Source organism: Anabrus simplex, chromosome 7, assembly GCF_040414725.1.
Source record: "Anabrus simplex isolate iqAnaSimp1 chromosome 7, ASM4041472v1, whole genome shotgun sequence".
In the NCBI taxonomy this organism is placed as follows: domain Eukaryota; kingdom Metazoa; phylum Arthropoda; class Insecta; order Orthoptera; family Tettigoniidae; genus Anabrus; species Anabrus simplex.
Window position 1 is genome coordinate 278,645,537 of NC_090271.1, and position 26,441 is coordinate 278,671,977.

The 26,441-nt window shown below is 38.1% G+C and overlaps 2 protein-coding genes across 8 annotated transcripts in view; one reads left to right on the forward strand and one right to left on the reverse strand.

Moving 5' to 3' along the window:
• Positions 1-8,300, reverse strand: part of LOC136877546 (lipid scramblase CLPTM1L) — a 306,831-nt gene extending 298,531 nt beyond the window's left edge. For all 3 annotated transcript variants that reach the window (XM_067151673.2, XM_067151672.2, XM_068228675.1), the window contains exon 1: positions 8,098-8,300. In XM_067151673.2, the coding sequence (XP_067007774.2) occupies positions 8,098-8,253 (156 nt within the window). In that variant the 5' untranslated portion in view covers positions 8,254-8,300. The remainder of the gene's footprint in view (positions 1-8,097) is intronic.
• An 88-nt stretch (positions 8,301-8,388) lies between these two features.
• Positions 8,389-26,441, forward strand: part of LOC136877547 (NAD-dependent protein deacylase sirtuin-5, mitochondrial) — a 63,213-nt gene continuing 45,160 nt past the window's right edge. The window contains exons 1-4 of one of the 5 annotated variants that reach the window (XM_067151676.2): positions 8,389-8,563; positions 9,015-9,333; positions 9,513-9,727; positions 12,944-13,086. In XM_067151676.2, coding sequence (XP_067007777.1) covers positions 9,073-9,333; positions 9,513-9,727; positions 12,944-13,086 — 619 coding nt within the window. In that variant the 5' untranslated portion in view covers positions 8,389-8,563; positions 9,015-9,072. The other 4 variants (XM_067151674.2, XM_067151675.2, XM_067151678.2 and 1 more) reach the window with 4 other exon arrangements.

Below are 26,441 nucleotides of genomic sequence, written 5' to 3' on the forward strand. Positions count from 1 at the left end.
CTTATCGCCGTTTTTAATTCGCCATTTGGAAAACTGACTTGTTGTATTTTTAACCAACATGAATGAACTTTATCTCATCATCATTATCATATGTTTTAATTTTCGAGCCATTTTATCATATCTTTTAGCTTATGTATCATCTTAACATCAATGTATTTTAATTGTCTTGCCATTTTACCAATTTTAGCTGAAGATGTTCCATAATCGGAACGAAACATGTACTAGAGGTTATATGGATTATATTATGTAATTAATAAGTCTATTATATAGAAATTGATAAGTATTGGAAGGTGGGAACTTACTCATAACTTAACCTTAGTTTAATTACAGGGTGTCTGAGACCAACTCCAACAGACAATAGAGAGAGAGAAATGCATTTATTTCTGCTTCCCCCATTTGGAGGCTGCCAAAAAGACAAAGCTTACATGAAAATTTGATTAACAATTACACGGGTTGTTTAAATACGTCACATAAGAAGTGAAGTAACAGTGGAAGTTGAATATTGGAAGCAATCAACTGATCCATATCAACACCTTTATGGCCATCAAATGCAACCTATTAGACTAAGGTCAAGGAAGAGCTTTCTAAGAACAACCGTAACACTTGTTGATACGCCAGAAAAACGAAGGTATGAACTGTGGCATCAGCAAGTACATAATCAATTCCTGAGTTTAAAGGAAGAACATTCAGCACGTTTTCGCCTTCCGTGTCCCATCTGGAAGAAACTTTTTTTTGCTAGGGGCTTTACGTCGCACCGACACAGATAGGTCTTATGGCGACGATGGGATAGGAAAGGCCTAGGAGTTGGAAGGAAGCGGCCGTGGCCTTAATTAAGGTACAGCCCCAGCATTTGCCTGGTGTGAAAATGGGAAACCACGGAAAACCATCTTCAGGGCTGGAAGAAACTATCGGCTGTGGACAGGTGTTTCAAACTGAAAGTCTAAACTAGTTAAGTGGGGCTATGTACAAGGAGACATAACCTGTGATTGTGGACTACTATAGGATGAAGAGCACCTTCTGGTTTGTCAGCATTTACCATCACTGTGCACAAAGGAAGATGTTTTGCAGGCCAATGACAAAGCTGCCCTTGTAGCCGAATATTGGAAAAACATTATTTAGCAATGTATCTGGTCACTGAAAATAAATACTACAAAGATTCATCTCGCTTCATACCCAACCCCTAGAGAAATTAAACAAGGGTTGGACCTACGTACGTCCTCAATATAAACCTGATACATCACTCATCCCGAGGAAAAACCAGATAAGACAATTTTTTCTGTTATCTTAATTTTTACAGTAACCTACTAAGGTCAATGCTCTCTATCTTTCACACTAACAAGACAAGTCATTTCATCATAATATTGAAGAATAACCAAATTCTACTTCCGAAACAGGACCCAGCAAGAACCAGGTAAGTTGAGCTACATTTAAACCTAAGAATTTCATTTTTGTCCGTATTGAACTGAGAATGGAAGATAGGAAAACTTAAAGGGTCCACCTTTTGCTTTCTCAACGATGCATTTGTTTCTACATTCGTCCCTGTTTTTATCTCCTCGTAAGATGTGTATTGTTTAATGTAACACCTTGTGTAAAAAATTGGTTTAATGAAGGAGTTATATCATGTACAAGATCATGCTTTCACGTCTCTGCACAATATTTAAAATGAAATTTACCGTTGGTCTTTATAGCTATTGTTGAGAGTGAAGGAGAATTTCCTGTTGTGTATGTTTATCAGGAACTTCATTAGTTAGTCGGAACATAGAAAGAAGGATGAACTCTTCTCAGAAGAACTCTTAAGGTTTCACCTTACTTTTTCCTGCCTGCTGGCTCTTTAGAAGTGTGTGCGCGTGCGTTTTGTATTCAGGAATCATTCAAGGCAAATATTTTCGCACTGCAAGTTGTGTGGTTAAGCTTATTTTTAATATGTATAACTTTTGCTTTCTCAACGATGCATGTGTTTCTACATTCGTCCCTGTTTTTATCTCCTCGTAAGATGTGTATTATTTAATGTAACACCTTGTGTAAAAAATTGGGTTAAATGAAGGAGTTACATCATGTTCAAGTTCATGCTTTCACGTCTCTGCACAATATTTAAAACGAAATTTACCGTTGGTCTTTACAGCTATTGTTGAGAGTGAAGGAGAATTTCCTGTTGTGTATGTTTATCAGGAACTCAAGGGAGACTTCATTAGTTAGTCGGAACATAGAAAAAATGATGAACTCTTCTCAGAAGAACTCTTAAGGTTTCACTTTACTTTGTCCCGCCTGCTGGCTCTTCAGAAATGTGTGCGCGTGTGTTTTATATTCAGGAATCATTCAAGAAGATTACTTTCGCACTGCAAGATGTGTGGTTAAGGTTATTTTTAATATGTATAACTTATGCTTTCTCAACGATTCATTTGTTTCTATATTCGTCCCTGTTTTTATCTCCTTGTAAGATGTGTATTGTTTAATGTAACGCCTTGTGTAATATAAATGCCTACATGCTGGCCTATTTCCCACATTTTGACTGATGATGACGCCAAACAGCGTCGAAACTAGTTCCAAGTGCAAATACATGTTATAAATAAACTATAACATTTTTGTATTGAAAAGGTGGACCCTTTAAGTTTTCCTATCTTCCAAGTTGAGCTACCTCGTTAATATTATACAATCTTAGCCAGCCCCGTGGTGTAGGGGTAGTGTGCCTGTCTCTCGCCCAGAGGCCCAGGGTTCGATTCCCAACCAGGCCAGGGATTTTCACCTGGACCTGAGGGCTGGTTCGAGGTCCACTCAGCCTACGTGATTAGAATTGAGGAGCTATCTGACAGTGAGACGGCGGTCTAGAAAGCCAAGAATAACCACCGAGAGGATTCGTCATGCTGACCACACAACACCTCGTAATCTGCAGACCTTCGGGCTGAGCAGCGGTCGCTTGGTAGGCCAAGGCCCTTCAAGGGCTGTAGTGCCATGGGGTTTGGTTTGATTATACAATCTTCCTGCAACAGCTGCAGGTTGTCCAAGGAACAATAATGGATATAGATACAGTAGATACATGAGATCGTATGAGGTTAAGTGTAGGCAAAATAGTGAGGCACGTCAAGCATTTGAGGTTCGCAAGCATGGTTCCTGAAGATCATGATGGTCTTCTTGAGTCTGGTAATGGCGATGTTATAGATGAAATCTCTATTCAGCCCAAAGGTAGTGCAGAAGTTGACAAAAAATTTAGGTATGGTTCCTCGAGCACCTAACATCACCAATTACAGAGATGGATGAGAGCTTATACTTTTGCTTATAGAAGTTCGCCGTTTCTTCATAAATCATTCTTTTTTCCACATCGACCTTTTCTGGCTGGTTTTCTTTGGTCTCAAATCTAATTGTTGGATCAATGATGAAACCTTCAAAACAGACTGGCTTATAAATGTCAATGCATCAGTTGCTTCCTCTGTTGGAGAGACCGTGTTCTTCTTCATAGATATTATAACCTTGTCCTCTCAAAGTGTTAGCCATCATTCATCTGGCTACATTATGGCGTGAGGAGCATAGTAATTCACCATGTGGAGAGGCTCTCAGGACATGTGAAAGAGTTTTGAACTCTCTGTAGCAAGGCCGACAGAGGCTGTTGCACTGGGATCTGCCAAGTACAATACGCACAGCAGAGACATTGGCATTCATTTTAATTGCATCGCACCATTCACTGCAAAACAATCCTTTATGATCACGAATCCATGTATTTGCTGGAGTATACTGTTTAAATAGGACTACACCTTTGCCTTTATGCTCTTTCTTGCTCCAGTTGTCGAAAGCTCTTCTTCACAATTCAAGTAAAACTTTCTTTGTATCTACAAAACCATGCCTTTTGTCTCAAATAGATTCTGTTTCTGCTACATTCAAAGCAGCAAGGATCATGCTGATTTCTTGACATAAGTCTCTCGTTGAGTGTAAAAAAAGTTATTGGAAGATTTCAAAATTTTGCATGCATTAATATGTTGCAGATATATTTTCCATGATGCACAAAATAAACACAGACCTTTAAATTTCATTTCAATGTATATCATATCATTGGTGACATCCATGGGAAGTTGCAAAATTTCCTTTAATGCTCCCCCTAACCACATCAGTGTCATTTATAAATTTGACTGGAATATTTTGTGGTGGTACTGTCTGAAATTTATATACCAAACTGGGACAGATTGAAGTGTTTATGATTACAAATTTTTGATCGGAATGCAAAAACGGAAAAGAAATGAGGAGCACTAGGGTGGTTTTGAGCTTATTTAGGACCTTGACGGACTGGAAAGTAATTTCATTGGAGAAATTTACACCCAAATACTGAATAGATTCTCCTTTCTTCAGACATGGTATCTGTTTTTCATCTGCTGTGAATAGTTTTTCTTCTGATAAGTGAGCATGTTTCAAGCATATTCCTTTACAATTTCCAATATTGATGTTAAGTCCAATTTCTTGTAATTGATGTATGGCCACATGAGCAAGTAATAAAACTGACCCAGACAATAACTACATCATCAGCAAAACTTAATACTGTTAGAGCTTCATGATCTGGACTCAATTGAAAGCCATATTGGGTAGATATCGACGTAAGGTCATCCAGAATATAGATGGATGGCAAGATTAAACAGGATTGGCGACAGAGGAGACCTTGCGTAACTCCCCTGCTTATCAAGAGAGGATTTGTTTCGCTTCCCTGCTTCTGAATTTGTGTGACATTGCCTGTTTGCAGACTGATTATTAAATTTGCAAGTTTGGTTGTAATTGAAGGGTCAGGGGAAAAAAGCAGGAGAGTCAATATTTGTACAACTTGAGAAAAAGCAACCTTTGAGCTTGACTTCCCTAGTTCTTACCACTAACAGCGAAACTTTGAGTACTAATTTCTCCTGACTCGCCTGTTTTTTTTCCCCCATTTCTGACCTCTCAATAGATGCGCATGATCACTCTGAAGCAGACTGTAACAATATCTCAATTTCAATGAAAAAGTGACTTACCTGGTTTTTTTTCCTGACCCTTCAATTGGTAACGACTTTAGTGTCTCATTTAAATGAGCATGACCAACATTGTCAAAGGCTTTCTGTATATCTAAGAATATAGTAGTCAGATTGGCTTGTTTGTTTTTGGCTTGACGAAGAAGAGAGTCAAGTATCGCAGTGTTGACATGCATTCCAGAGGAGTTGGCAAATCCTCGCTGAATGGGGTTTAAGACAACATGATCACGGAGATGCCTATCAAGGACCTGCTCAATTATTCTTCTTATTACTGAATGGATTGTGATACATCTCCATTTCTTAATATTGAGTGTATCTCCACCTTTATGGACTAGAACAGTCCTGGCCCATTTTGAAAATAGAAGGTACAACCCCAGTTTTCAACATATGTGTGGCAATGTGAGAAATTATGTCGACTGCAATACTGTCTTTGATAACTCTGACGAGAATGTGGTCTGGACCAGGTGATGTGTCTACGGCTATATGATTAACAGCAAAGTTGATTTCATCTGGGCTTATAGTGTCATTAAATAAAATGTCAATTTGTTCCCTGCCAATATTACTTGTATGAGATGAGTATTTCAGATCGAATCAGATCATTAGGTTGCCCGAGAGTTTCAGAGAAATGATGGAATATTTCATCCGAAGGAATTTTCAGCATTGGAATTTAAAACAGATCTAATAGCCTTTCTGCGCTGATTGTAAAGTGATACTGGGTAAGCTGATATTTGTATCTTTTGCGGCTTTTTATCAGTCCCGTTTTGTTGCCTGTTAGGGATTAGTTGTCTGTTTATATTTCCTTTGGTTGTCTGTGGTTTGTTTAATTTTTCCTGTACTGGTAGTATTTCCATGACGGATGTTTGGGGCCAGGGAGTAGATCAATCGCAGAAGCCAAGAACTCGCACCAAATGTTAATCTCATGGTTAATTTGCTTGTCTGTCAAATTATTTCAAAATCTGCTTCGCCACTGCATCATTTTCTGCTTAAATTCATGCGGTGAAGCATTGACACCATTACTTCCCATGTTAGCATGAGGGTCACTTTCTTGAGTGATCATTTTGACAGTCTGAGAGGGATCAACCCCCTGTCGACTTCTAGAAACTAAAATTTGACAGTGAATATCAGAATGAGCTCTGCTGATGTGTATTTTAACCCCACGGGAACTGGAGTAATGACATCCGCGGTGTGGACACTGAGAATTTATATTGTCAAATGCCTGATTTGAAGAATTTGCAGTGTGGCTAGCTGATAAACTTGGAAGAAGAATTTGAGACGACTGAGGAATTCCTAAATTAACGTGCAATTGTTCATTATCTACAAATGATGAGTCCTGAAATACTGATTCGTGAGCTCTTGCTATGTTTTTTATGTTAATGTCCCCCTTTGTAAACTTTCTGTGACATATCTTGCATTCAATAAATGTAGGCACAGCATTTGAAGTGCTTGATACTTCCCGAGAATCAACCATGCTCTGGGGTGTGTGACTAATCTTTTTTTTTTTTCATTCACTCATTAGTTCCTAAGTACAGAGGTTGGCAGTACTGAGCACCGCTTGACAACATCCTTCCCGAGCGTGTAAACAAACGACAGTCATTCCACAGGCAGCTGAATGCAGCGAGTACTGGGCTGCGAGGGGTAAAATTATAATATCAATTCCTTTGTTTGAGTTGAAGTTATTTGATAGAGCCTAATCTAGCTATTGTGTGTGTGTGTGGGGGGAGAGAGATATGATTCAGGTTTCCAACTCAAAAAGTTCGATATGGTTGTAAACTTCTGGTAGTTTACTGCTATTGTTGCATTTCCCAGACTGACATAGTCTCAGTTTTAATTTTTCTATCTAAGTAAGACTACTCCTAGGGGTGGGTTCATGGGTCCCTGAAAAGCAGAATGCGAAAAAGTTTCCCAATCCACAAACAAGTTATTGTTGGCAATTACGGTTAATAACCCGTATTCTAATTACTGGCAGTAAACTACCAGAAGTTTACAACCATATCGAAAGTTTTGAGTTGGAAACCTGGATTTATCCCCCCCCCCCAAAACAAACACACACACAATTCTTCGGCCTTCAAATGTTCACCATACAATGGAGACGACCCTCCTGATGTACGCCGACGATATGGTCATAGCGGGCCCCAACAAAGAGGAATTACAGACGACCTTAAACGCCCTGGCAAAATGGGCACTGGAGAATGGTTTTGAGATAAACATGAAGAAATCAGCGCAGATGACATTCAGGAAAGGGGGAACAGCATCACCAAAGGACACGCTGTTATTGAACAACGAAGAGATAGAAGTGGTTAATAAATTTAAATACCTAGGCATCACCCTGCAGACAACGGGTCGATCATTCAGCTACCATGTGGAAGAAAGGACAACAACGGCTATTAAATACATATGTGGACTCAAGAACCTTCATTGCTTATCGCTGAATACAGCTATGACTCTTTTCGACGCCACAATAACACCAATAATAACATATGGCATAGAACTAATATGGGAAAATTTAACGTACAAGAACCTCGAGAGAATTGAAAAGGTGAAAGCAAGATTCATAAAGCAATGCCTGCAAATAGGGAAGTATGCACCATCGAGACTTGCCTATGAATTAGCAAGAGAGACCTTATTCATAGAGGATATCAGGTATAAGCTAAGCCTGCCATCTACTGACGCTTACCAGGCACTTCTAGCTGCTAGACAAAGGAAACGAATGGACATCAACTTGGAATTTTACAGTACCGATGCAATGTAAGACAGATCATGGACAAACGCTAACGAAGAACAAAGACACACAATCACAAGACTAGCCATTCATGGCTACCACCACAAGTTATGTACCAATAAGAAATTCCACCTACCAAACGGGAAATGCATATGTTCGCTCTGTGGAAAGTGCTGCGAAAAATACCATATTGTGTTATGTTCAAAAAGGACCAAAAGCATCACGCAAATTAGCAAAGAATAATTCCAAATTTGATGTAATCATATTGTATATGCCCTTTCGGATGCTTTTCCTATTATATAAATGTTCACCATACGTAACCTACAGGACATGATGACCTGTACGTTAATATGTATAAAAGTATATTATTAGTAGACTATACCAGACAGTTATACTAACCTCTAATTTCGGCTTATTATGGAGGTAAGATTTAAGGCACCGATCACCTTTCTGGCAAGGCGGTGGGACGAAGAGCTGTGCTAAGCTCCATATCGAGTGTGTAACATACACCAAAAACACACAGCCAAAAATCAGAGAAAACGACGGCCACTGCATGCTTCTGCGAGATATCTGACATCCCACATCACTAATTTTATATTTACCTGACGTACCAACACTTCAAAGTATAAATCGATTGCAGTTTTCTCTGTCAAAGAGTAAATGATGACAGTATACAAATTTGTAAAAACTCAAAGCAGTGAGACAAATCGGATCAGGTTTTTGTAAATAATTCTTGAGCAGGATTAGAAAGAAATGTAATGTTATCTCATGAAATCCTAATAAAATACCGCAGTGAATCATGTGAGATGTAATGATGAATATTGATTTCATGATTACAAGACAGAGCGAGAATCGTAGTTGTTCGGTAACTATCAATAGAAATATATCAATATTTATGTGATTATGTTGACGTATCCTAACAGTTCAAGTCTTTACGTCTTATATGTAATCGAAACGATTTTTAGACATATGAAATCGAAAAATAAATTGTGGCTGCTTATTTTACAATCAAGATAGAAGTGCATCGTATGACATGTAAACGTAACTATGTAATGCATCGATTTATTAGAAAAGTGAGGTTAGAATATTCTAAACGTAGTTATTTCAACGACACTTGTATTCCTACCAACCCCAATTTATTTGTCAACTCACCTGTGTTTAGCTACTGTTCAGTCGCGTTTAACTTCAAGGATCAGCTTTTTCTCTTTTTTCCCTTCTTTTTACTGGTATTGAAACAGACTTATGTTGTTCTGATGTAAAACCTATATTGTTTTGAGGAAGTGACTTAGCATGTTATTCATTTCTGTTCTTCACAGATTTATTTATTTTGCAAAGTCAGAAATTCTTGCCAACTCAAAAGGACGATCTTCCATTATGTACTCAAGATCACAACCTAGTTCTGACATGGCATCATTCAAAAAGATATTGAACATCTCAAAACGAATTGCAGTCTTGACAGGCGCAGGTGTTTCAGCAGAATCAGGAATACCTACATTTAGGGGTGCTGGTGGTTTCTGGCGAACATACCAGGCCCAAGACTTAGCAACACCCCAGGCATTTAAAAGGGATCCTTCACTTGTCTGGGAATTTTACCATTATAGAAGAGAAGTGGTTTTTACAAAACATCCTAATCAGGTAGGTCTCCTTAGTATGGTACCGGTATTTTTTTTTAACTTCGTTTTTATGGCTTAGGTAGAAATTGAGTATGACTTACCACACTTTTATACGTATTGTCTCTAGTGAGTAGGGTAAGTTAACACATATTAAGATTCTGAATGCTTATTAATGTTCTTTGTTAAAACTTATCTTTACAGGCTCACCTGGCATTGGCAGAATGCCAAAAACGTTTAGCACATGAAGGTCGGCAGCTGATAATCGTTACTCAGAATATTGATGGTCTCCATCAGCAAGCAGGGGCTGAGAATGTTATCGAACTTCATGGATCTCTCTTCAAGACACGTTGTTTAAAATGTGAAGAGGTCGCAGAAAACCGGGATAGTCCCATTTGTCCTGCATTAGCAGGGAGGGGGTATGGGCTGCACATTATTTTCTTATAATTTTGTTAATTTCATCTTTATTTTCGAAATAGATTGTAAGTAAATTAGACTAGGGCCTACCTAAACTATGAATTAATCAATCATCGTTGATCTACATTTAGGGCTGTCGCCCAGGTGACAAATTCCCTTGTGATGTAGATGTTGACTCCCATAGGGAACCTAAAATATTTGTCCCGAATGAGTAAATTTATAATACCAATATAATGGTCCGTTATTGGACATTATAAATTTTCCAGCTAACTCATTCTTGGTTGCCTGCCTGCGTGCATACGATGCACTAGCCTTGCGTCTTGGGTGGTATGCTAAGTCCCAACTGACGAGCCTAACTTAGCACACGAGGGCGAAACGCAGGCAACCAAGAATGAGTTAGCTGGAAAATTTATAATGTCCAATAACGGACCATTATATTGGTATTATAAATTTACTCATTCGGGACAAATATTTTAGGTTCCCTATGGGAGTCAACATCTACATCATTTGATGGCCAGGCAGGCATCAATTTTTGAAAATGAGACATAGCTCTCATAGTGCATTGGCACTGCTGGTGGCTTCAAGTAGCCTATGCAGTGGCCTCCACGGTATGCACTAGCCTTGCGTCTTGGGTGGTATGCTAAGTCCCAACTGACGAGCCTAACTTAGCACACGAGAGCGAAACGCAGGCAACCAAGAATGAGTTAGCTGGAAAATTTATAATGTCCAATAACGGACCATTATATTGGTATTATAAATTTACTCATTCGGGACAAATATTTTAGGTTCCCTATGGGAGTCAACATCTACATCATTTGATGGCCAGGCAGGCATCAATTTTTGAAAATGAGACATAGCTCTCATAGTGCATTGGCACTGCTGGTGGCTTCAAGTAGCCTATGCAGTGGCCTCCACGGTATGCACTAGCCTTGCGTCTTGGGTGGTATGCTAAGTCCCAACTGACGAGCCTAACTTAGCACACGAGGGCGAAACGCAGGCAACCAAGAATGAGTTAGCTGGAAAATTTATAATGTCCAATAACGGACCATTATATTGGTATTATAAATTTACTCATTCGGGACAAATATTTTAGGTTCCCTATGGGAGTCAACATCTACATCATTTGATGGCCAGGCAGGCATCAATTTTTAAAAATGAGACATAGCTCTCATAGTGCATTGGGACTGCTGGTGGCTTCAAATAGCCTATGCAGTGGCCTCCACGGTATGCACTAGCCTTGCGTCTTGGGTGGTATGCTAAGTCCCAACTGACGAGCCTAACTTAGCACACGAGGGCGAAACGCAGGCAACCAAGAATGAGTTAGCTGGAAAATTTATAATGTCCAATAACGGACCATTATATTGGTATTATAAATTTACTCATTCGGGACAAATATTTTAGGTTCCCTATGGGAGTCAACATCTACATCATTTGATGGCCAGGCAGGCATCAATTTTTGAAAATGAGACATAGCTCTCATAGTGCATTGGCACTGCTGGTGGCTTCAAGTAGCCTATGCAGTGGCCTCCACGGTATGCACTAGCCTTGCGTCTTGGGTGGTATGCTAAGTTCCAACTGACGAGCCTAACTTAGCACACGAGGGCGAAACGCAGGCAACCAAGAATGAGTTAGCTGGAAAATTTATAATGTCCAATAACGGACCATTATATTGGTATTATGACAAATTCCCTATCGGTTGTTTAGTTGTGTAGTCTTTTGTTAAATGATTTCAAAGAATTTGGAAATTTATTGACCATTTCCCTTGAATTCCAATCTCCAATTCCTCTTCGTATAAAAGAGTATTTGCCCTAATTCATCCTCTTGAATTCTGTTTCATCTTAATATTATGATCTTCTCTACTTTTAAAGCCTCCACTCAGGCCTATTTATCTATTGAAGTCATTCCACGCCATCTCAATTACATGTTTACTTTCCCAAAATGGAGTGACCTTGTAGAATTTCAAAAAGAAAGTAGAAACCTACTCTTTTGCAATCGGCTTTTTGTTGCACTGACACAGATACATTTTATGGCAACGATGGGATAGGAAAGGGCTAGGAATGGGAAGGAAGTGGCCATGGCCGTAATTAAGGTACAGCCCCAGCATTTGTCTGGTTTGAAAATGGGACACCACGGAAAACCAACTCCAGGGCCACCATTAGTGGTGTTTGAACCCACCATCTCCCGAATGCAAGCTCACATCTGCACGCCCATAATCTCACAGCCAACTCACTCAATGAAACCTATTCTAAATTGAACATATTACAAGAAGTCTCTTATAGTAGCCCATACATTTTATTCCCTTAGGAAGCCTTGTTTGATCCTTTTTGTTGGGCATGTTCCTGGAAAATCAGTATCTTTACTATTTTCAATATTAGTTTAAAGGTGATTTAACATTGATACAGTTTTTCCTTTTAAAAAAGCTATCATTCACTTTTGCCTTTGTTGGCTAGATGTAGTGTTTTCAATGCACTGTCTTCTGGTATGGGCTGAATAAATTTTTTACTTTCATTGACCTGTCTCAGTCTCGTCCTTGGCTGTGACAATATGAAAATGACTAAGGGAATGAGCAATGCTAAGCTAGTATTACCATTCCTTATGCAGTCAGTCCCTGTTATGAATGGTGTGAAAATATTGCTCATAGGGTCACTTGTTGCATGCATTTTAGTGGGCTTGGCAGACTGATATGTAATAGCAACTTCTGGCTCAGTGAGGAAAGCAGTGAGAAACTACATCACTCGTAGTATGCCTCTTCAGTGACACCTAGGCTATCTATGACAGCTGTTTGGAGCTGTGGAGTATCAAACCAGCCTTTGGGCTGAATACCCAACATACACATCATTCACTTGTTCTTGGAGACTGGTACCATCATTCAAATCGAGCAACCTAGCATGTGATTTTACATAGTATCCAAATTATAGGAAAGATATCTTTCAATTTAAAAATTCCATATGCACATATGCATTGACTAGGATTTGAACTGTACCTTCCGTAGTGAGAAGCTAGTGTCGATGTACCTCAGCTGTCACACCCCATGGACTTATACACCCTTTTTTGATATATATACCTGTACATATTTGTCCATTTTGTTTCAAGTATTGAAGCTTTGTTAAAAACTTATGCTTGATCAAGCAATTAGCCATCCTTGCATAAATGTAGTTGTTTCAAAATAAACTACTATTATTTACCACGATTAATTTCATCATTTTTATTGTTATTAGGGCACCTGATCCTGGAACAAAGGCTGCAACAATACCTGAAAGAGAGCTTCCTCGGTGTAAAAAGCCAGGATGTGGAGGATTATTGCGACCACATGTAGTGTGGTTTGGAGAAGGGCTAGATTCTGATGTCCTGGAACAAGCTCGTGAGTATTTAACATCATAACGGGCACAGTTTAGTTGTTTTTTATCTGCTGTTAGATATAATTAACATCTAGCAAGTCAGCCAGTGCCTGTGTTCAGACACGCTTGTAATACATGGTATGTATGTATGTATGTATGTATGTATGTATGTATGTATGTATGTATGTATGTATGTATGTATGTATGTATGTATGTATGTACAATGAAAATAAAATCTGCAATGGTACAAGTCTCTGAAATCAACAGCCAAACAGCTGGTTGCAGCAGCCAAATCTGCCCATTATAATCATCTATACAAAGAACTGGATACCCTTGAAGTAGAAAACAAAGTATATTACTTGGCAAGAACAGATCACCAAACAACAAACACCAAACTGTTATCGTTCCATTTCAGTAATTGTCACATTCTAGTAATTGATGTATATATCTTCCTTGCGAACAATGTGACCTTGCCGTGGTGGGGAGGCTTGCGTATCCCAATGAAGCAGATAGCCGAGCCGCAGGTGCAACCATATCGGATGGGTATCTGTTGAGAGACCAGACTAAGGAATGGTTCATCGAAAGGGGTGTAGCAGCCTTTCGGAAGTTGCAAGGGCGGCACTCTGGATGATTGACTGATATGGCCTTGTAATAATACTCAACAGGGCTTAGGTGTGTTGATACTGCTACACGGCTGAAAGCAACGGGAAACTACAGCCGTAACTAACTCCCGAGGATATGCAGCTCTGTCTGCATGAATGATGTACTGATGATGGCTTCCTCCCGGGTAAAATATTCCGGAGGTAAACTAGTCCCCCATTCGGATCTCCGGGTGGGGACTACACGAGAGGGGGCGATCATCAGGAAGATGGATGCTGACATTCTGCGAGTCGGAGCGTGGAATGTTAGAAGTTTGAATCGTTGTGGTAGATTAGAGAATCTGAAAAGGGAGATGGATAGACTAAAGTTAGATGTAGTTGGTATAAGAGAAGTACGTTGGCAGGAAGAACAGGAATTTTGGTCAGGTCAAAATCAAACAGGGGAAAAGCAGGAGTTGGTTTAATAATGAATAAGAAAATAGGGCAGGGGGTAAGCTACTACGACCAGCATAGTGAAAGAATTATTGTCGTCAAGATAGACACCAAACCAACGCCCACCACAATAGTGCAGGTCTATATGCCTACTAGCTCAGCGGATGATAAGGAAGTCGAAAGAATGTATGAAGAGACAGAAGATTTAATACAATATGTAAAAGGTGACGAGAATCTAATTGTGATGGGAGACTGGAATGCAGTGGTAGGCCAAGGAAGAGAAGGTAATACAGTAGGAGAATTCGGATGGGGAAAAAAGGAAAGAAAGAGGAAATCGGCTGGTTGAATTCTGCACTGATCATAATTTAGTCCTTGCCAATACTTGGTTCAAACACCACAAACGACGACTGTATACGTGGACGAGACCTGGAGACACTGGAAGGTATCAAATAGACTTCATTATGATTAGGCAGAGATTCAGAAACCAGGTGTTAGATTGCAAAACTTTCCCAGGAGCAGACATGAACTCTGACCACAACTTGTTGGTCATGAAATGCCATCTGAAGCTGAAGAAATTGAAGAAAGGAAAGAATGCAAAAAGATGGGATCTAGACAACTTGAAAGAAAAGAGTGTGAGGGATTGTTTCAAGGAACATGTTGCACAAGGACTAAATGAAAAGGCTGAAGGAAACACAATAGAGGAGGAGTGGATAGTCATGAAAAATGAAGTCAGCAGGGCTGCTGAAGAAATGTTGGGAAGGAAGAAAAGATCAGCTAAGAATCAGTGGATAACTCAGGAGATACTAGACCTGATTGATGAACGACGAAAATGCAAGAATGCTAGAAATGAAGAGGGCAGAAAAGAATACAAGCGATTAAAGAATGAAGTCGACAGAAAGTGCAAGGTAGCTAAGGAAGACTGGCTGAAGGAGAAGTGCAAGGATGTCGAAGGTTGTACGGTCCTAGGAAAGGTAGGTGCTGCATATAGGAAAATCAAGGAAACCTTTGGAGAAAGGAAATCTAGGTGTATGAATATTAAGAGCTCAGATGGAAAACCACTTCTAGGGAAAGAAGACAAAGCAGAAAGATGGCAGGAACATATCCAACAGTTGTATCAAGGTAAAGATGTAGGTAATTTGGTTCTGGAACAAGAAGAGGCTGTTGATGCTGATGAAATGGGAGACCCAATTTTGAGGTCAGAGTTTGACAGAGCTGTGAGTGACCTAAATAGGAACAAGGCACCTGGAATTGATGACATTCCCTTTGAATTACTGACTGCCTTAGGAGAAACCAGCTTGGCAAGGTTATTCCATTTAGTGTGTAAGATGTATGAGACAGGAGTAGTCCCATCCGATTTTCGGCAGAATGTTGTTATACCTATTCCCAAGAAAGCCGGTACTGACAGGTGTGAAAACTATCGCACCATTAGTTTAGTATCTCACGCCTGCAAAATTTTTACATGTATTGTTTACAGAAGAATGGGAAAACAAGTTGAAGCTGAGTTGGGAGATCAGTTTGGCTTCAGAAGAAATATAGGAACACGTGAAGCAATCCTGGCTTTATGTCTGATATTAGAGGATCAAATCAAGGACAACCCCATGTACATGGCATTCGTAGATCTAGAAAAGGCATTCGATAATGTCGATTGGACCAAGCTATTTAAGATTCTGAAGGTGATTGGGATCATATACCGAGAACGAAGAATTATCTACAATCTGTATAAAAATCAGTCTGCAGCAATCCAGAAAGGAGTGAGGCAAGGCTGCAGTTTGTCCTCCCTCCTTTTCAGTGTTTACGTAGAACAGGCAGTAAAGGAAATCAAAGAGAAATTTGGAAAGGGAATCACAATCCAAGGAGAGGAAATCAAAACCTTGAGATTTGCCGATGATATTGTTATTTTATCTGAGACTGCAGAAGATCTCGAGAAGCTGCTAAATGGTATGGATGAAGTCTTGGGTAAGGAGTACAAGATGAAAATAAATAAGTCCAAAACAAAAGTAATGGAGTGCAGTCAAACGAAGGCAGGTGATTCAAGAATTATTAAATTAGGAGATGAAGTCTTAAAGGAAGTAGATGAATATTGTTACTTGGGTAGTAAAATAACTATCGATGGCAGAAGTAAGGAGGGCATAAAAATCAGATTAGCACAAGCAAGGAAGAGCTTTCTTAAGAAAAGGAATTTGCTTACTTCAAACATTGATATAAGAATTGGAAAGATCTTTTTTGAAGACTTTCGTGTTGAGCGTGGCATTGTATGGACGTGAAACATGGACGATAACTAGCTCAGAAAGAAAGAGAATAGAAGCTTTTGAAATGTGGTGTTACAGAAGAATGCTGAAGGTGAGAAGGATAGATCGAATCACAAATGAAGACATACTGAATCGAATTGGCGAGAGGAGATCGATTTGGCTAAATTTGATGAGAAGAAGAGATAGAATGATAGGACACATCTTAAGACACCCAGGACTTGTTCAGTTGGTTTTTGAAGGAAGTGTAGGTGGTAAGAACGGTAGGGGTTGACCAAGGTATGAATATGACAAGCAGATTAGACCAGATGTAGAATGCAGTAGTTACACAGAAATGAAAAGGTTAGCACAGGATAGGGTGGCATGGAGAGCTGCATCAAACAAGTCTATGCACTGATAACTCAAACAACAACATATCTCATTGAGAGTTTGTCAACTTTGGAGTCCCAGCACTCACAAAATGTTGCGCCAAGGTTATAATTCCAGAGGATACGATGCGCGCTTGTTCACTTACTCACAGGTTGTTGACATTACTGTTTGAGATATAGATAACCGTGTATGACATGGCCATGGCAGTGGTGATTATTGTTTTAAGAGAAATTACTAGGCAACTATCTACTAATCAAAAGGAAAAATGGAGGAGATCCGACACTTCGAAAAAGAAAGGTATCGGCAAAAGAAAAGGAAGGGTCACGAAGGGCAAAAAAAATGAAAGTCTCTCTAGGCCTTGAAAACCTAATACTGTATCAACGAAGTTGAGAAATAAGACTTGACTCAGGACACTGACACAAGTAAGTGGAAGCAATGCCAGCGCACCTAGCAGAACCGTTGTCGCCAGCACATGCTCCCAAGTTGAGAGTTCTTAGTCTCCCTTTTGGTTAACTCATATGACAGGCATGGGATACTGTAGAAGTTATTCTACCGCCCCCACCCACAGGGATTATGTGGTCGGGAATTGAGCCAAAATGAACATGTGACGATGAAGGTCTTATGGTATTTCCATTCCCCTATTTGAATAAATCTTTCGAATTAGTTATCCTGTAAATAATGGAAACATGAAAGTCACATGCAAATTTTGTTTGAGAACAATCATTTTGAAAGTCTGATTAGTTTTACCTAGTGATGATAACCACTTAGTGTCTCTATGCTAGAAAATACAAAATGGAGTAATGTATTTTTCCTTGCAGACTTTGGTATCATTCCATCCCCATGTGAAAAAAAAGTCAATGATTCCCTAAAGACTCGCATACTGTGAAGTAATTGTAATTTTACTGATTACTTTTATAAAAAGCAATTAGTAATTGTAATTGAGTATATTATTTTCTGGTAATTGTAATTGAGTCCAATCAATTACTTTTACTTTTACTTTACCCATCACTGATTATTGGCCACTTGTGGCAGTGCTCCAAGGTCTTCACGATGGTCAGCAGTTCCCGACGTGTCATGGAGTATTTCCACCCCCTCCTAGCAGTCCTGCACTTGTGACAGCATCCCACCAGCTCCCACATCACTGGCATTGGTATCCACAATGAACTTCTCCTCAGGCTTAGGGTATCCAAAGACGGATGCCATACAGAGGGACTCCTTCAGGGTACGGAAGGCGGCCTTTGCCTCTGACAACCATTGGTTTCAAGATGTCAGCATAGTCAGCTATAAACTTTGTCGTAGGTAACATCGTAACTGGTGTAAAACCTTCAATATCTGTGTTCGGTATATTCTGGTCATATTTTATTAAATGCTAAATTATCTTTTATTAAATGTAAAATATGGCTAATACATGGTTTCCCTGTAAATATGTATTATAAAATTTGTATAACCTCAAATACGTATTGTGTAAAGGTTTAACCTCAAAATCTATATAGTTGAAAGCGGTAGAAAACTCTATAATGTCCATATATTCAATTTATTCCACTATAATTTGGTATATATGAAGGGTTCTGGAAACTTACTGTAAGGTTTATTATCCAAATACATGTAGAGACATTCGGAATGTTGGAGAGATTTCCATGTGTATTGGTAAACAGTAACGAAAGTTCGAGTACTCCATTCGACTAGCTGGTCGATCGATGTTTTGAGTGTGTTCCATTAGAGCGTTGTAAGAACCCTTCCAAAAACTGATAATTCTAGACGGTATATATATATATCAAGCTGTCAGTCAGGTTGGTCTCGGAGTGACTGTTGGGCTCCGAGGTGGAGTCGGTGAGTTCAAGAGAGCGTATGTTATAGTGCGCGAGTCAGTGTTATTGATATCTGTACTTGTCAGAATCGACTTCAGGGTACTCTGCTATTAAGTGTTGTAGTGTCACTTGCTAGTGTGTATAATTGTGTGTTGTGACTTACAGTGACAATAAAGTAATTTACACAAGGAAGTGAACATAATCTCGTGTGATATTTATTTCTGTCAAATAAAATCACATTTGAGAACGATAACCTGCCCAAGGAAGTTCCTGAGTTCCCTCTTGTCCTTAGACACCGGCCAGTCCCTGAAAGCTTCCAACTTCTCCAGATCCATGGTTACTCCTTCCGATGACACAGGTAGCCCACCTCCCTCTGAAATAGTTGATGCTTTTCAGAATTCAGCTTCAGGTGAGACCCTCATAGTCTCTGGAACACTCTCCAAAGGTTTTTGATGTGTCCCCTGAATGTGTGCCCCACTATAATGATGTCATCTAGATACACAAGGTAGGCATCATCAATTAGCCCACTCAGTACAGATTCCATCAGTCGCTCGAAGGTCACTGGTATGTTGCAGGGCATTATGGTGAATTGGTTCAGCCCTTGGCCGTTAGAGATACTGTCTTCTCCTTATCTTCCCATTGGAGAACCACTTGCCAGTACTCAGACTTGAGGTCCAAGGTCGAAAAACACTGGGCTCCAGAACACGTGTCCAGGGTGTCGTCTATCCAGGAGTATGGGAAGCAATCCTTTGTGTTGTCACTCAACTTGAAGTAATTGATGCAGAAACAGAGCTCACCATTTTTCTTCTTCACCAGGATCACCATACAGTGGGCCATAATGCAATTCTAGCGGGACGAAATGACTCATCATAAGATACTGTTGGAATAGGTACTATAATGATTTAATATTGTATGATGTGATTAACTAAAGGAAGTTAACATAAAAGTCACACACAAAGAAACAGAAAGAAAAGCAGCAAATTCCTGTGAGCACAGTGGTCAGCCATCACAAATGTAACATTTTAGAAGCAACCGGACTTATCCCTTTGGAACTGTGACAGACATCAGCTGTTGCACTAGTCATATGTAGGAAAATCTTCCTCATCACTGACCCGGTTACTTTCATCATCATCATCATCACTGTCGCCACATTCATCGTCAACGTATGTGCCACCTTCTTGCTCAGATGCGGCACCGTTTACTCTTTGTTCCTTCTTTTATTTAATATCAAGAATTTCATTCTGGTCTGTATTGAATTGAAATTTACAGTTTCAGATAAGGACAAATGTTTCCACTTATTCAATACAATAAAATAGTGAAATTAATACAATATCACATATTTATTATCTGTCATTTAGGGACCGGTTTCGGCACCTTCCTGTGCCATCATCAGCCTAGGAAATCTTGCAAGGCTTTTAAATAGTTACATGAAATATTTATACCTGTGTAAGAACATGAACAGAGCATTCTAAACTAAGTTGTAAGTTTTTACCATTACATAAGTGACTTAAAATCTATGTGATTACATTACAGAGACTAGATTAATCTTTGTGGGGTAATAGACACGTCATGAGACATATATATACATTTTTAAATTTAGAGCTCTTTGCGTTATCAATTTGATATAACTATTATAAGACTATTATAACACCCGGATTTGATAAAATCTTTCTTGTAGGGCAAAACTCATACAGTTATACAGTATGTACGATTGGCCTTAAAGAGTAAAAAGCATTCCTTTAAAAGTTTGTGTCCTTAGGCATTTTGTAAAATACTAAACTAACATCTGATTTCTAGAACAGTGTTCTCTTTATGTGGTTAGAAAAATTTATCATTATCCATTTTCTAGCATGAAACCGTTCCTCTTAATATGTGATCTAAGAACCAGCTATAATGTACAGACTTTCTTCCGTATGAATAACAAACCTCATGTCACAGTCTTTGTTCAGTTGCTCTAAAACAGCTTGATTTGATAATGTGTTATAAAATTAGCTCTGTATTTCAAGGTTGATCCAATATTAATGTAGGGCTGAGGCCGTACGTTGATTGATGAGATATCTTGAAAATTTCAATTTTCAGGTGGATTTGAATGTGTTTAGAGCGATCACTAACCAACACGGACCTACATATATACCAAATTATAGTGGAATAAATTGAATATATGGACATTATAGAGTTTTCTACCGCTTTCAACTGTATAGATTTTGAGGTTAAACCTTTACACAATACGTATTTGAGGTTATACAAATTTTATAATACATATTTACAGGGAAACCATGTATTAGTCATATTTTATATGACCAGAATATACCGAACACAGACATTGAATTTTTTTAACTATATATTAGCATTGCAAAATCAGAGAAAGTGATTTGTAAAAAGACTAGTAAGGAAGGAAACTCACCTCAAGCACCAAGTTGACAAGCATAAAGTTAGTAAGGAACTGCAATGCAAAGTATCAAGAGGCAGCCCGCATGCATCAGCTGTTAGGCGGGGCGGTTTAGGTGGGGGGAGGGGTGGTTGCGGTAGCAGGAGAATGTAGGTCAGGAGAGCGTGGATTCCGATGGGTGTAGTAAGGCAGCGTGTTACGTATTGTTTTGTGAACCACTTGATCTCTAGGTATTTTTTAATTATTTATAACCGAAATAAGCGTATCAAATAAAATTGTGGGTTTCTCGGACAGATCATTGAGATTGTAGTTGGGGTTATAATACTGATCCAATAAAATAAAACATTGCTCAGTAAGGTCAAGTAGTAGACCTTTGTTCATTGTTTCAATGATGTCCAAATCGTTATTGATGCCATGAAAGCCATGTTTATAGTCCTATATATGCTGACCTATTGTCGAAAATCTCCTGTATTTAATGGCATTTACATGCTCGTTGTATCTGATTTTGAAGGATCTCCCTGTTTGTCCAATGTATATGCTGGAGCAGTTATTACAGTGCAACCTATAAACACCTGATTTATCAAAGGGGTCTGACGCATTGACCAATTTAGAGTTATGTAAAATGTTGAGATTTCTGTTGTCAGTCTTGAAGGAAATTTTGGTATTTCTCTTTTTAAAAATGTTTGTTAATCGGAAAATGTCAGGGTTGAACGTAAAGGTTGCATAGGTTTTTGGCTTAGGTATTTCCTTTTGCAAATTAGACCTGGGTCGGTGTTTAAATTTGTATATTATACGTTCTATAAAACTTTGATTATAGCCATTATGGAATGCAATACTACGTATAGTGTTGAGTTCTTTATTTAGCTCTGATTTAGACATGGGTACATTGAAGGCATGGTGTATTAAACTATTATAGGGTGCTCTTTTGTGCCTAGGAGGGTGTACAGAATCTTGCTTAATTGTCGCAGCTGTGTGTGTTGGTTTCCTATAAATTTTATATTTAAACGAATATGGAAGTCTAGTGATAGTTATCCAGAAAATGAAGGGCCTTATTGGTTTCAGATTCTATTGTGGACATGATGTCTGTATCAATATTTTTGAGGTGTATTAAGGTAGTAGGTATGTCAGTAATACATTGGTCCATGATAATAAACGTATTGTCTACAAACCTGAACCATAGGACTATGTTGTTAAATTGCTTGTCTTTTTCGATTTTTGTGTACTCTAAGAAATCTAAGTATATGTTAGCTAAAATGCCTGATGCCGGAGAACCCATGGCCAATCAATCTTGTTTATATATTACTTTATCGAACGTAAAATAGGTAATTGCTGTTAGTCAGAAGCTTCAGAATGGGCATAAAATCGTCTATTTCAAGTTGGCTGAGCCGGCTATGGGTATGCAGGTTATTTAAAACAATTGGTATAACTTTTCTGGTTTGATGTTTGTATACATGTTAGTGATGTCGAATGAGTGCATTGTATGATGCGGTTGTGCTTTAAAGTTGTCCAATCGTTTAATTAATTCTAGGGTGTTTTTAATAGATTTGTTTGCCTGAATAGTGTAATGCTTACTCAAAAATTGTTGAATAAATTGAGCCGTTTTGTACAGGGGGCTTGGTCTGAAATTTACTATAGGGCGTATAGGAACTCCGTTTTTATGTATTTTAGGTTGAACTTTTACAGTCAGCAGTCCAGGGTTCACGTTGATGAGTTTGTTCTTTTCACTATCGGTAAGAAAGCAGGTTGTGTTTTTTAGTATCTGTTTTAGTTGTTTTTGGATGGACTGAGTTGGGTCTTTATCAAAAATTGTGAAAGTTTTATCCGTAAAAAAAAATTTGTTTTAGCGATATAATCTGCTTGGTCCAATATAACAGTAGCGTTACCTTTATCTGTTTATCTTTATCTTGAAAGATGTTCAACTGTGCAGCTGACAACATCTTGGTGACTTTGAGATGAGTTTTATAGAAACAGTTGTTTAGAAAAGATTTTTTCTTATATAAAAATTTTAGTTCATTTTGGAGCTGAAGCTTGTTGGTTTTTTGATGCACTTTTCTCTGGTGTGGTAGGATGTGCAGTCTTTTGTTTTTTAAGAAATTCGGAGTCAGTTTATTTATGATGCATTCTTTGATGAACTTAATGTCCTTGCCTAATTTTCCTATTTTGATATGTAATCTCATGTAATAGTGAGCTTAATTTTTTACCTGGTGGGCCAACTTATTTAATGTCAAGAATTTCATTTTGGTCGTATTGAATCGAAATTTACAGTTTACATCTTTCAAGATAAAGTTCAAAACACGTTAACTACTATACTTTCTCAGAAACAGAGCATGTTAGATAGAAAATTTCAAGTTCTTTCCAATGAGGTCAACTCAGATAACAGGCCAGTTAGAAACACAACCCCACACAACACACAAACTCAGCATCTAACCCAATTTCCCCCCCCTTATGTTAATCTGTCGAAAACTGACTTTGACCAAGAAGAAATTGACATCCTCTCCAAAGGTCCTAATCATAATTATAACGTGGCGAACATGGCAAAAAAGTTAATAATCGAGACAGAAGCAGCTATCAGTAAAATACCCATAGACACTCAAGATAAAATCAGGTACGAAGCTAAAAAACAAATAAATTACATTTTTAGTATGCCGACTAAAATTATAACTTCATCGCAGCTTGCAGACAGAAAAAAGATTAGTCAACTCAAAAATAAAATTAGAAACACAAATATCATTATTACTAAAGCAGATAAAGGTAACGCTACTGTTATATTGGACCAAGCAGATTATATCGCTAAAACAAACATTTTTTCACAGATAAAACTTTTACAATTATTGATAAAGACCCAACTCAATCCATCCAAAAACAACTAAAACAGATACTCAAAAACACAACCTGCTTGCTTACTGATAGTGAAAAGAACAAACTCATCAACATGAACCCTGGCCTACCGACTGTAAAAGCGCAACCTAAAATACATAAAAATGGAATTCCTATACGCTCTATAGTAAATTTCAGACCAAGCCCCTTGTATAAAACGGCTCAATTTATTCAACAATTTTTGAGTAAGCATTACACTATTCAGGCAAACAAATCTATTAAAAACACCCTAGAATTAATTAAACAATTGGACAACTTTAAAGTACAACCGTATCATACAATGCACTCATTCGACATCACTAATATGTATACAAACATCAAACCAGAAAAAGGTATACCAATGGTTTTAAATAACCTGCATACCCATAGCCGGCTCAGCCAACTTGAAATAGACGATTTTATGCCCATTCTGAAGCTTCTGACTAACAGTAATTACCTATTTTACGTTCGATAAAGTAATATATAAACAAGATTGATTGGCCATGGGTTCTCCGGCATCAGGCATTTTAGCTAACATATACTTAGATTTCTTAGAGTACACAAAAATCGAAAAAGACAAACAATTTAACAACATAGTTCTATGGTCCAGGTTTGTAGACAATGCGTTTATTATCATGGACCAACGTATTACTGACGCACCTACTACCTTAATACACCTCAATAATATTGATACAGACATCATGTTCACAATAGAATCCGAAACCAATAAGGCCCTTCATTTTCTGGATTTAACTACCACTAGACTTCCATATTCATTTAAATGTAAAATTTATAGGAAACCAACACACACAGCTCCTACAATTAAGCAAGATTCTGTACACCCTCCTAACCACAAAAGAGCCACCTATAATAGTTTAATACACCGTGTCTTCAATGTACCCATGTCCAAATCAGAGCTAAATAAAGAACTCAACACTATACGTAGTATTGCATTCCATAATGGCTATAATCAAAGTTTTATAGAACGTAAAATATACAAATTTAAACACCGACCCATGTCTAATTTGCAAAAGGAAATAACTAAGCCAAAAACCTATCCAACTTTACGTTCAACCCTGACATTTTCCGATTAACAAACATTTTTAAAAAGAGAAATACTAAAATTTCCTTCAAGACCGACAACAGAAATCTCAACATTTTACATAACTCTAAATTGGTCAATGTGTCAGACCCCTTTGATAAATCAGGTGTTTATAGGTTTCACTGTAATAACTGCTCCAGCATATACATTGGACAAACAAGGAGATCCTTCAAAATCAGATACAACGAGCATGTAAATGCCATTAAATACAGGAGATTTTTGACAATAGGTCAGCATATACAGGACTATAAACATGGCTTTCATGGCATCAATAACAATTTGGACATCATTGAAACAATGAACAAAGGTCTACTACTTGACCTTACTGAGCAATGTTTTATTTTATTGGATCAGTATTATAACCCCAACTACAATCTCAATGATCTGTCCGAGAAACCCACAATTTTATTTGATACGCTTATTTCGGTTATAAATAATTAAAAAATACCTAGAGATCAAGTGGTTCACAAAACAATACGTAACAGGCTGCCTTACTACCCCCACTGGAATCCACGCCCTCCTGACCTACATTCTCCTGCTACCGCAACCTTCCCTCCGCCCAACAGCTGATGCATGCGGGCTGCTTCTTGACACTTTGCATCGCAGTTCCTTACTAACTTTATGCTTGTCAACTTGGTGCTTGAGGTGAGTTTCCTTCCTTACTAGTCTTTTTACGAATCACTTTCTCTGCCTCTGATTTCACAATGCTAACATATAGTTCAAAAATTCGTCTCTACTTTTAGGTCCGTGTTGGTTCGTGATCGCTCTAAACTCATTCAAATCCACCTGAAAATTGAAATATCAAGATATCTCATCAATCAACGTACGGCCTCAGCCCTACATTAATATTGGATCAACCTTGAAATACACAGCTAATTTTATAACACATTATCAAATTAAGCTGTTTTAGAGCAACTGAACAAAGACTGTGACATGAGGTTTGTTATTCATATGGAAGAAAGTCTGTACATTATAGTTGGTTCTTAGATCACATATTAAGAGGAACTGTTTCATGCTAGAAAATGGACAATGATAAATTTTTCTATCCAGATGAAGAGAACACTGTTCTAGAAATCAGATGTTAGTTTAGTATTTTACAAAGTGCCTAAGGACACAAACTTTTAAAGGAATGCTTTTTACTCTTTAAGGCCAATCATACATACTGTATAACTGTATGAGTTTTGCCCTACAAGAAAGATTTTATCAAAACTGGGTGTTACAATAGTTTTATAATAGTTATATCAAATTGATAACACAAAGAGCTCTAAATTTAAAAATGTATATATATGTCTCATGACGTGTCTGTTACCCTACAAAAATTAATCTAGTCTCTGTAATGTAATCTAAAACAAATAACATTATTATTGTAATGTAATCACATAGATTTTAAGTCACATATGTAATGGTAAAAACTTACAACTTAGTTTAGAATGTTCTGTTCATGATCTTACATCGGTATAAATACATCATGTAACTATTTAAAAAGCCTTGCAAAATTTCCTAGGCTGATGATGGCACAGGAAGGTGCTGAAACCGGTCCCTAAATGACAGATAATAAATATGTGATATTGTATTAA